The 12,811-nt window shown below is 43.5% G+C and overlaps 1 protein-coding gene across 1 annotated transcript in view; it reads left to right on the top strand.

Annotated features, from left to right (window-relative positions):
- Positions 1 to 6,313: 6,313 nt before the first annotated feature.
- The window catches only part of LOC115207174 (dedicator of cytokinesis protein 3-like), a 225,727-nt gene continuing 219,229 nt past the window's right edge, over positions 6,314 to 12,811 (top strand). The window contains exon 1 of the mRNA XM_029774158.1: positions 6,314 to 6,927. Within this exon, the coding sequence (XP_029630018.1) occupies positions 6,891 to 6,927 (37 nt within the window). The 5' untranslated portion in view covers positions 6,314 to 6,890. The remainder of the gene's footprint in view (positions 6,928 to 12,811) is intronic.

Raw genomic sequence — 12,811 nt, 5'->3', positions numbered from 1 at the left:
CCAAATCTCCAGGAAAAGACGTCGCTCTGCCCTCACACAAGGACAAACTTCTTGGCCCAATACTTCGAACAATGCAGTTATTAAATGCGCAGCGAAGGTCGTAGAGATACCATATAATGTTGTGATTTATAGACCTGTTCTCCTAATCTCCCTTTCTCTATTCTACAAGGAGAATGAATTGAATGAAATGTCAAGCCGATTTCAACACAATGTGCTGCGTATTTCAAACTTTCAGCTCCATTTGAGTTTTGCCCTTAACTGGTGTAAATGTAATTTACAGTTGACAGTTTTATCGAAAGATACAGGATGTTATTGAATGATCGTAACAATGTTTCCCTAGAAAGCTGTGTGACAAAGGAAGCAAAACTCAACAGTATCTCCACTATTTTCCAGTATTTAAATGTACAATATACAGTCATCCTCTTGTCTGAGAACATGACTGATAGTTAACTTTCCCAGGGATGGAAAAGTGTGTGTTGGTGTGTGTGTGTGTGTGTCTCTCTCTCCTGTGTGTGTGTGTGTGTGTGTGTGTCTTGCCAGACTAGTGTGTTATTTTTAACTTGCAACTGTCTTGTCACTTGGCTAATCTGTAGCTGAGATCTGGGACAGGACGCGGCTGCCTTCATGATCCTACTTTGTTGGGATTCCTTCGCTAGGAGGCAATGCTGTTAATGTTGGTTCAAATGCATTATAACACTTGTCATTTGTTTAAATTTAAAAATCCGTTAAGAATAAATTCTTAGTTACAATGACGGCCTACCCTGGACAACGCTGGGCCAATTGTGGACCGCCTTATGGGACTCCCAATCACGGCCGGTTGTGATACAGCCTGGAATCGAACCAGGGACTGTAGTGATGCCTCTTGCACTGAGATGCAGTGCCCTAGACCCCTGCGCCGCTCAGAAGCCCGTAATCATCTCACCACGGTTGCAGGAACCCCGAGCTGGCCGCCAACACAGCGGTCTGTTACTGTGGGTACCCTCTTATGGGAGAAGTTTCCCCTTGGTGCGGATCCAGGATCAACTTCCCCTCCCCCAACCCTAACCTTAAACAATTAGTGGGGGAAATACAAAACTAACCTAAGATCAGCGACTAGGGGGAAAATTCACCCTAAACCTCGGTATTCTCACATGGGCGAAGTCCTCCTGGAAGAGCACATGAAACCTACATGGACAGCATCTGCCGAGACTGGTGTCAGTACAGAGGGCCTAGATCAACCCGAGACTGGTGTCAGTACAGAGGGCCTAGATCAACCTGAGACTGGTGTCAGTACAGAGGGCCTGGCAGCTGTCACGATCAACCTGAGACTGGTGTCAGTACAGAGGGCCTAGATCAACCCGAGACTGGTGTCAGTACAGAGGGCCTAGATCAACCCGAGACTGGTGTCAGTACAGAGGGCCTAGATCAACCTGAGACCGGTGTCAGTACAGAGGGCCTAGATCAACCTGAGACTGGTGTCAGTACAGAGGGCCTAGATCAACCCGAGACTGGTGTCAGTACAGAGGGCCTAGATCAACCTGAGACTGGTGTCAGTACAGAGGGCCTAGATCAACCCGAGACCGGTGTCAGTACAGAGGACCTAGATCAACCTGAGACCGGTGTCAGTACAGAGGGCCTAGATCAACCTGAGACCGGTGTCAGTACAGAGGGCCTAGATCAACCTGAGACTGGTGTCAGTACAGAGGGCCTAGATCAACCTGAGACTGGTGTCAGTACAGAGGGCCTAGATCAACCTGAGACTGGTGTCAGTACAGAGGGCCTAGATCAACCCGAGACTGGTGTCAGTACAGAGGGCCTAGATCAACCCGAGACTGGTGTCAGTACAGAGGGCCTAGATCAACCCGAGACTGGTGTCAGTACAGAGGGCCTAGATCAACCTGAGACTGGTGTCAGTACAGAGGACCTGACAGCCGTCACGATCAACCCGAGAGCTAGTGTTTGACAGGTTATCATCCGGCGCATTGCAACGTTAAAGCAGCTAAGCAATCTCATGACTAAATATCCTGACTAAATACAGACCAGTTTGAGTCTGTTGACAATGTTGAGACACAACATATTATAAGCCTTGTTACAAGACATTATCAAGGTTAATACATGTTAATAACAAGTTCTAAAGCATTATACATGCGGTAGAAGTGTTACCTAAAAGGAATATTCTGAATGCAGGTGTCGTGTCGTCTATGCTGAGATTCATATCCAGATTATCTAGTGTTTTAATGAAGAGTCTGCAGGTAGCCTAGTGGTTAGAGCAGTGGGTTCGTAACCGAAAGGTTGCTGGATCGAATCCCTGATCTGACAAGATAGAAATCTGTCGTTCCGCCCCTTGAACAAGGCAGTTAACCCACTGTTCCCCGGTAGGCCGTCATTGTAAATAAGAAATTGTTCTTAGCTGGCTTGCCTAGTTTAAATAAAGGTTACATTTGGAAGGCAAACAATGTCCAATCAGTACCGACCCTCCTGGATGCAGCAGGTGTTCTTGGGATCACCATGGTTACCTCATGAAGTTGTCTATTACTTTCCTTGACGGTCCAGACCAGCAACCAGATCACATATACCATGGAATAGAATCTAGGATGCCGTTAAATATACCTCAACACAAAACAAATCACATTTACAGTAGTCACATGCTTGGTAAACAACAGGTGTGGACTAACAGTGACATTGCTTACTTACGGGCCCTTCCCAAACAATACAGAGAGAGAGAATATAGAGGAAAAAATAGAAAAGAAAAACATGTAATAATAGATACACATTCAGTAACGATAACTTGGCTCTATACACAGGGTACCAGTACTGAGTCAATGATAACTAGGCTATATACACAGGGTACCAGTACTGAGTAATGATAACTAGGCTATATACACAGGGTACCAGTACTGAGTAATGATAACTAGGCTATATACACAGGGTACCAGTACTGTCAATGAGTAATGATAACTAGGCTATATACACAGGGTACCAGTACTGAGTCAATGATAACTAGGCTATATACACAGGGTACCAGTACTGAGTCAATGATAACTAGGCTATATACACAGGGTACCAGTACTGAGTAATGATAACTAGGCTATATACACAGGGTACCAGTACTGAGTAATGATAACTAGGCTATATACACAGGGTACCAGGCTATATACACAGGGTACCAGTACTGAGTCAATGATAACTAGGCTATATACACAGGGTACCAGTACTGAGTCGATGTGCAGGGGTACGCTGCACATAACTAGGGATAATAACTAGGAATAAAGTGTCAGATAGCAAACAGTAGCAGCAGAGTATGTGATGAGTCAAAAACAAGTAAGTGCAAAAAAAAAAGAGTCAATGCAGATCGTTAAATAATTAACCAATAGCTGTCGGGACTAACTATGTAGCGGACTTATGGCTTTGGGGGGATAGAAGCTGTTCAGGGTCCTGTTGATTCCACACTTGGTGCATCACTAACTTTAACCATCAGCTGTCAGAGCAGCTCACAGATCACTGTACCTTTTCATAGCCCATCTGTAAATAGCCCATCCAACTACCTCATTCCCATGTTGTTATTTTTTTAATGTTTTTTGCTCCTTTGCACCCCAGTATGTCTACTTGCACATTCATCTTCTGCACATCTATCACTCCAGTGTTTAATTGCTAAATTGTAATTACTTTGCCACTACGGCCTATTTATTGCCTTACCTCCCTTATCTTACCTCATTTGCACACACTGTATATAGATTTTTTTCTATTGTGTTATTGACTGTACGTTTGTTTATTCCATGTGTAACTCTGTGTTGTTGTTTGTGTCGCACTGCTTTGCTTTATCTTGACCAGGTCGCAGTTGTAAATGAGAACTTGTTCCCAACTGGCCTTCCTGGTTAAATAAAGGTGAAATAAAAAAATTGCTACTGCTTGCTGTGAGGTAGCACACAGATCAGTCTATGACTTTGGGTGTCTGGAGTCTGACAATTTCACTTCACTTTTGGATGATTATACTTGTCTTTTCTGTATTGTGATAGTACACGACTATGGGAACGTGATAGTACATGACTATGGGAACGTGATAGTACACGACTATGGGAACGTGATTAGTACACGACTATGGGAACGTGATTAGTACACGACTATGGGAGCGTGATTAGTACACGACTATGGGAACGTGATAGTACACGACTATGGGAACGTGATTAGTACACGACTATGGGAGCGTGATTAGTACACGACTATGGGAACGTGATTAGTACACGACTATGGGAACGTGATTAGTACACGACTATGGGAACGTGATTAGTACACGACTATGGGAACGTGATTAGTACACGACTATGGGAACGTGATTAGTACACGACAATGGGAACGTGATTAGTACACGACAATGGGAACGTGATTAGTACACGACTATGGGAACCTGATAGTACACGACTATGGGAACGTGATTAGTACTCTACTATGGGAACGTGATTAGTACACGACTATGGGAACGTGATTAGTACACGACTATGGGAACGTGATAGTACTCTACTATGGGAACGTGATTAGTACTCTACTATGGGAACGTGATTAGTACACGACTATGGGAACGTGATTAGTACTCTACTTTGGGAACGTGATTAGTACACGACTATGGGAACGCGATTAGTACACGACTATGGGAACGTGATTAGTACACGACTATGGGAACGTGATAGTACTCTACTATGGGAACGTGATTAGTACTCTACTTTGGGAACGTGATTAGTACTCTACTATGGGAACGTGATAGTACACGACTATGGGAACGTGATTAGTACTCTACTATGGGAACGTGATTAGTACACGACTATGGGAACGTGATTAGTACTCTACTTTGGGAACGTGATTAGTACACGACTATGGGAACGCGATTAGTACACGACTATGGGAACGTGATTAGTACTCTACTATGGGAACGTGATTAGTACTCTACTTTGGGAACGTGATTAGTACTCTACTTTGGGAACGTGATTAGTACTCTACTATGGGAACGTGATTAGTACTCTACTATGGGAACGTGATTAGTACACGACTATGGGAACGTGATTAGTACTCTACTATGGGAACGTGATTAGTACACGACTATGGGAACGTGATTAGTACTCTACTTTGGGAACGTGATTAGTACACGACTATGGGAACGCGATTAGTACACGACTATGGGAACGTGATTAGTACTCTACTATGGGAACGTGATTAGTACTCTACTTTGGGAACGTGATTAGTACTCTACTTTGGGAACGTGATTAGTACTCTACTATGGGAACGTGATAGTACACGACTATGGGAACGTGATTAGTACACGACTATGGGAACGTGATAGTACATTGGCTCTACTGCTTCTGCAGATGCTGTTTGTGTCTGTGAAAAGACAGATCATATCCCATATAGCACCCTATTCCCTTTATAGTGCACTACTTTCACCAGGACCTATAGGGCTCTGATCAAAATAAGTGTATATATATATATATATATATATATAGGGAATATGATGCCATTTGAGACACATCTTGGTCTACAGAGCTTGTTATCCCAAGGTCTTTCTTCATCTTGAACCAACCCTTACAGGGGGAAAAAAACACATGAATTCCACATGTGAACACAAGTGTTCCAAAAGTGTTTTCTTGTGATTGTATGTGAAGGTAACGTGACAACATGTAAAGGAACGTGAAAATTCATGTGAAATGATGTGATTTTCCACAGGTGAAATAATGTGATTTTTCTGTAAGGTAATAGGCCTTCAATAGAAATGCCATATCGGTGCCCATTTGTGATTGATTTAACACTTTCGCTGTTTTCCATAAAACCCTTTTGCTTTCTAACTGTTGTAACTGAGTGTGTGTGTGTGTGTGTGTGTGTGTGTGTCTGAGTGTGTGTGTGTGTGTGTGTGTAAGGAAGACAAATGGACTCATTTGTAAAGACAACAACTTGGACAACATCAGCTGGCACCTCTCTCTCTCTCTCTCTCTCTCTCTCTCTCTCTCTCTCTCTCACTCTCACTCTCACTCACTCACTCACTCACTCACTCTCACACACAAACACAGATCAGAGAGAGACAAAACAGCACCACATAACACATCCCAAACCAAAGCTCATTATAGGAACTAAAGCCAGGAGAGGAGAGAGATCTAGGTTAAGACATGCCAACTGTCTCTATGCCCCATCTGTGTCCCATCAAAGGATGAACTATTTGGCAATTTGCGTTATGTGGATAGGCTAAAAGATGGCGCAGCGGTGACTGCATTGAGTATCCCGTTCACACACTCCAGTTACATCGTAAACAACTGGACATCTCTCTCTCTCTCTCTCTCTCTCTCTCTCTCTCTCTCAGTGCTGTTGCGACATTCACTCTCCGTGGTCTTTAAATGGTCGACTTGTTATTCCATAGCGATATAAGGACCGTTTTAAATCAATTTACCCGACTCAAAAACGAGTTTGGGATCGACAGATAGAAAATTCGCCTGCTGTGCTGTGTTTCTGTGTACCGGAGGTATGAAATAAATAAATAAATACAGAAGGTGTTTCTCTCCATCCTGGCAGAGGACCGCGGGAGATGCTGCGGCTGCATTGATAAGAGTTGGGAGAAGGGATCCGCACAGTAGTGACAGCCTCAGCCGGATAGGATGACAACCTAACACTTACTGCGATAGACTGAACCTAAACCTTGTTGGATGACAGAAAGATGCACTGACTGACTGACGACCGGACCAGAAAAAAATGCGTCGTTTGAGAGGCGAAATATGAACGTACATTCCACTTTGGTTTTCTTTTATTTGGAGGCGTTGGTTGAGACGCAGTGATATATTTCCGTGGATCTGAGCGGTTTATGCAACTTTTCCCGGTTCTTTTTCCCATGATAACGGCGAACCCGTGCTTGGTTTACCTGGAATATCACCAGGATCATGTGGACCCCGACGGAAGAGGAGAAAATCGGAGTTGGTGAGTTTATTAAATGCAGTTTATTGTTTTAACCTAAATAATATAGCCTTTATTTTGGCCTATGTCTGTCTGTCTCTATTCAACGAGTCTGTCCCTCACGGTTCAATACTGGAATAGAAGCAGTTTATGTCCCTATATGTTCAGGTCTTGGTTGGGAGCACTGAACCCAGCCAGCAGCCAAACACGTGTTGACATTTCTGCACATTTTCTTTTTCCAAACTGTCACGTTATCTCGCGTCTAGAAGACATCGGACAACATTGTAGCCCTAGGCTATTCCTGCTTCTTTTTATCAACGACCTAAAAAAAAAAAAAACGTTGGAAGGACTTGGTGATGTCGCTGTTTTAATCGAAGAAGTCAAAGCTACTGTTTCCATCTCCAACAGAGGGCGATGGGAAAATACCGTTACAACATGTGCGCTGCTCAGTTCCATGAATAGGAGAGATAGAGAAATGTCTATTCTATTCTATTCTATGGTACACATATTTCTGGAGGAGCCAGTGACCATCCAGCTGACAGTAGGCTATTAATGCTGAGTTACTGACATAAAATCACTGTTAGAATATGGTTGAAGATTGGACATGGAACAGCCAGACCTCCGTGTATCATTGAGGGACAGACAGTGGTTTCTAGTCTGTGTCTCAAAGCCATTGAGAGCAGGGGAAGGAAAGGAAATAGTGTTTTGCTGACAACAGGCTGTTTAGCAAGTCCAATTCATCGCAGCAGAGTAACTCTGGAATAGCGGGTCATTGGAGTTAAATAGGAAGCTTCTTAACCACATTTTATTTCTACACAGACCAACACAACTTTCTAAAAAAAAAGCAGAAACGACCCCAAAACAACCCACATCTTTCATAGGAACGAAGATAGGTTTATGGGAAAACCAAGCCTGAGAGAGAGACTCATGGATGCTCTCCAAAGGGACTATGAGAGATTGTGGCTGAACATTGAAAACAGCTATTCAGCTTGGCCACCTAATAAATGGCTCTTTGTAAGGGAATGGATGCAGTCTGAATGCAGTTCCAGGCCTCGGGCCCTTCAGCCAGGCAGGCCCAGCACACACTGAGTTCTCACCAACCAGTCAAAGACATGCCCTGCATCACACTCGGAGTGAAAGACAGAGAGGAAAGTTGTAGTTATATTGGTTACTCTAACCATAGGCTCAGCAGACTACAGTTCAAATAGTCCTGTTGTGCAGTTTACAATGTAAATAAACCAGCACTCTTTGATTGCAAAATAAAGTATTATATTCTATTGAATTTATATTTTATGATCACTCTCTTAATATAAGCCTGAAGGCCTGTCTACATGTGTGGAAATTGACATTGTGACTGGCCAATATCGTACCTGATTGCCTCCAGGGAGTTAATTCTTCCCTCTAATCACTTCAGACAGTAAAGAGTTAACACACAGATAACTGGTGTGTCCTCATTTAATCAGTATTGGGGGACTGGAGGGTTATGGAGGGTTTTCCTACATTACTGAGTCTGAAGGGAGTCTGCATAACCAACCCTGTTTCATGGTGTGTGTGTGTGTGTTGTGTGTGTGTGTGTGTGTGTGTGTGTGTGTGTGTGTGATCCAGGCTGTATCACAACCGGTCGTGATTGGGCGTCCCATAGGGGCTTGTGCGCAATTGGCCCAGCGTCGTCCGGGTTTGGCCAGTGTAGGCCGTCATTGTAAATAAGAATTTGTTCTTTACTGACTTACCTAGTTAAATACATAAATACAAAATGTACATATAACTACTGTATAAATGCATCTGGCTTTGATATAAGTGTGTGTTTTGGGGGGAGGGGGAGTACGTGTGTGTGTGTTTGTGTGTGTGGAGAGGGTGGAACAGAATAAAGGTATGAAGAGGGTGGATAAAGGTATGGAGAGGGTGAATAAAGGTATGAAGAGGGTGAATAAAGGTATGAAGAGGGTGGAACAGAATAAAGGTATGAAGAGGGTGGATAAAGGTATGGAGAGGGTGGAACAGAATAAAGGTATGAAGAGGGTGGATAAAGGTATGGAGAGGGTGGAACAGAATAAAGGTATGAAGAGGGTGGATAAAGGTATGGAGAGGGTGGAACAGAATAAAGGTATGAAGAGGGTGAATAAAGGTATGAAGAGGGTGGATAAAGGTATGAAGAGGGTGGAACAGAATAAAGGTATGAAGAGGGTGAATAAAGGTATGAAGAGGGTGGATAAAGGTATGAAGAGGGTGGAACAGAATAAAGGTATGAAGAGGGTGGATAAAGGTATGGAGAGGGTGGATAAAGGTATGGAGAGGGTGGATAAAGGTATGGAGAGGGTGGATAAAGGTATGAAGAGGGTGGATAAAGGTATGAAGAGGGTGGATAAAGGTATGAAGAGGGTGGATAAAGGTATGAAGAGGGTGGATAAAGGTATGAAGAGGGTGGATAAAGGTATGAAGAGGGTGGATAAAGGTATGAAGAGGGTGGATAAAGGTATGAAGAGGGTGGATAAAGGTATGAAGAGGGTGAATAAAGGTATGAAGAGGGTGAATAAAGGTATGAGGAGGGTGGATAAAGGTATGGAGAGGGTGAATAAAGGTATGAAGAGGGTGGAACAGAATTAAGATGTGAAGAACGTTTTCCACAGAATCCCTCTGTGGAAAGTGTTCTACATGGAACCCAAAAGTGTTCTAAATTGTTGCCAAAAGGGGTTCTTCAAAGGGTCTCCCATATGGGGACGGCCGAAGAACCCTTTTTGGTTCTAGAGTGTAGGGATCAGCAGGCTGACGACTGGACAGCTCCGTTGACATTATGAACCGAGTGATGTTTTCATTCCCTCACGGTGATGGCAGCTGGAGTCTCAGGTCTGTTATGGTTTTGGCAGAGAGCTGGCAGAGGGCACGCAAGCACACACACACACACACACTCATAACATACATAGCCAGATGCATTTACCCAGAAGGCATAGTAAGCCTTGTTCAGTTCCAGTAGAATGGCATCTTTTCTGCTAATTATTGCTTGGTATTGTTATTTGCTCAACCAAGCATGACCAGGCTGGCTGTATGAGCTGTCTAACCCAGGGCACTTCGTGTGTGTGTGTGTGTGTGTGTGTGTGTGTGTGTGTGTGTGTGTGTGCGTGCGTGCGTGCGTGCGTGCGTGCGTGCGTGCGTGCGGTTTCCACTGTGGAAATGCCTCTGGTTTCTCTGGTGCCATGATGCCCCTACACCTATGTGTCATGTAATGTGTTGTGAAAGCTTGGTTTTCCCCTTGATAAGGGCATACTGTATTCCCTCTAAGTCATTAGAAATGTGGCACAGCTGTCTAAAAGCACAAGCCACTGCTGCTATCCAGCACATTACTACACTACACTACACTACTACAGTACAAAACTACAGTACAACACTACACTACTACACTACACTACACTACTACAGTACAACACTACAGTACTACACTACACTACTACACTACACTACTACAGTACAACACTACAGTACTACACTACTACAGTACAAAACTACAGTACTACAGTACAACACTACACTACTACACTACACTACTACAGTACAACACTACAGTACTACAGTACAACACTACAGTACTACACTACTACAGTACTACACTACAGTACAACACTACAGTACTACACTACAGTACAACACTACTACAGTACTACACTACAGTACTACACTACAGTACTACAGTACTACAGTACTACACTACTACAGTACAACACTACACTACTACACTACACTACACTACTACAGTACAACACTACAGTACTACAGTACAACACTACAGTACAACACTACAGTACTACAGTACAACACTACAGTACTACACTACAGTACAACACTACAGTACTACACTACTACAGTACTACACTACAGTACAACACTACAGTACTACACTACAGTACAACACTACTACAGTACTACACTACAGTACTACACTACAGTACTACAGTACTACAGTACTACACTACTACAGTACAACACTACAGTACTACACTACTTTACTACACTACATTACTACACTACTTTACTACACTACTTTACTACACTACATTACTACACTACTTTACTACACTACTTTACCACACTACTTTACTACACTACTTTACTACACTACATTACTACACTACTTTACTACACTACTACAGTACTACACTACAGTACAACACTACAGTACTACACTACTACAGTACGACACTACAGTACTGCACTACTACATGACTACACTACAGTACTACACTACTACAGTACTACAGTACATTACTACACTACAGTACTACACTACTACAGTACAACACTACAGTACTACACTACTACACTACAGTACTACAATGCAGTACAACATTACAGTACTACACTACAGTACTACACTACATTACTACACTACTACAGTACAACACTACACTACTACAGTACAACACTACAGTACTACACTACATTAATACACTACAGTACTACACTACAGTACTACACTACATTACTACATTATAGTTTTACACCACAATACTACACCATAGTACTACACTACACAACAGTATACCCCCTTTGGTCTAAACTTTCTCCGCTATGCAATCTGGTTTCAGAGCTGGTCATGGGTGCACCTCAGCCACGCTCAAGGTCCTAAACGATATCGTAACCGCCATCGATAAGAAACAATACTGTGCTGCCGTATTCATTGACCTGGCCAAGGCTTTCGACTCTGTCAATCACCACATCCTCATCGGCAGACTCAACAGCCTTGGTTTCTCTAATGATTGCATCGCCTGGTTCACCAACTACTTCTCCGATAGAGTTCAGTGTGTAAAATCAGAGGGCCTGTTGTCTGGGCCTCTGGCAGTCTCTATGGGGGTGCCACAGGGTTCAATTCTTGGGCCAACTCTTTTCTCTGTATACATCAATGATGTCGCTCTTGCTGCTGGTGAGTCTCTGATCCACCTCTACGCAGACGACACCATTCAGTATACTTCTGGCCCTTCTTTGGACACTGTGTTAACTAACCTCCAGACGAGCTTCAATGCCATACAACTCTCCTTCCGTGGCCTCCAACTGCTCTTAAATACAAGTAAAACTAAATGCATGCTCTTCAACCGATCACTGCCTGCACCCGCCCGCCTGTCCAGCATCACTACTCTGGACGGTTCTGACTTAGAATATGTGGACAACTACAAATACCTAGGTGTCTGGTTAGACTGTAAACTCTCCTTCCAGACTCACATTAAACATCTCCAATCCAAAGTTAAATCTAGATTTGGCTTCCTATTTCACAACAAAGCATCCTTCACTCATGCTGCCAAACATACCCTTGTAAAACTGACCATCCTACCGATCCTTGACTTCGGCGATGTCATTTACAAAATAGCCTCCAATACCCTACTCAACAAGCTGGATGCAGTCTATCACAGTGCCATCCGTTTTGTCACCAAAGCCCCATACACTACCCACCACTGCGACCTGTACGCTCTCGTTGGCTGGCCTTCGCTACATAATCGTCGCCAAACACATTGGCTCCAGGTCATCTACAAGACCCTGCTAGGTAAAGTCCCCCCTTATCTCCGCTCACTGGTCACCATAGCAGCACCCACCTGTAGCACGCGCTCCAGCAGGTATATCTCTCTGGTCACCCCCAAAGCCAATTCCTCCTTTGGCCGCCTCTCCTTCCAGTTCTCTGCTGCCAATGACTGGAATGAACTACAAAAATCTCTGAAACTGGAAACACTTATCTCCCTCACTAGCTTTAAGCACCAGCTGTCAGAGCAGCTTACAGATCACTGCACCTGTACATAGCCCATCTATAATTTAGCCCAAACAACTACCTCTTCCCCTACTGTATTTATTTATTTTATTTATTTTGCTCCTTTGCACCCCATTATTTCTATTTCTACTTTGCACTTTCTTCCACTACAAATCTACCATT

This window comes from Salmo trutta, chromosome 14 (assembly GCF_901001165.1).
Source record: "Salmo trutta chromosome 14, fSalTru1.1, whole genome shotgun sequence".
Classification (NCBI taxonomy): Eukaryota; Metazoa; Chordata; class Actinopteri; order Salmoniformes; family Salmonidae; genus Salmo; species Salmo trutta.
The sequence above is the reverse complement of the archived record's forward strand: the minus strand, read 5'-3'. Positions and strand labels throughout refer to the sequence as shown.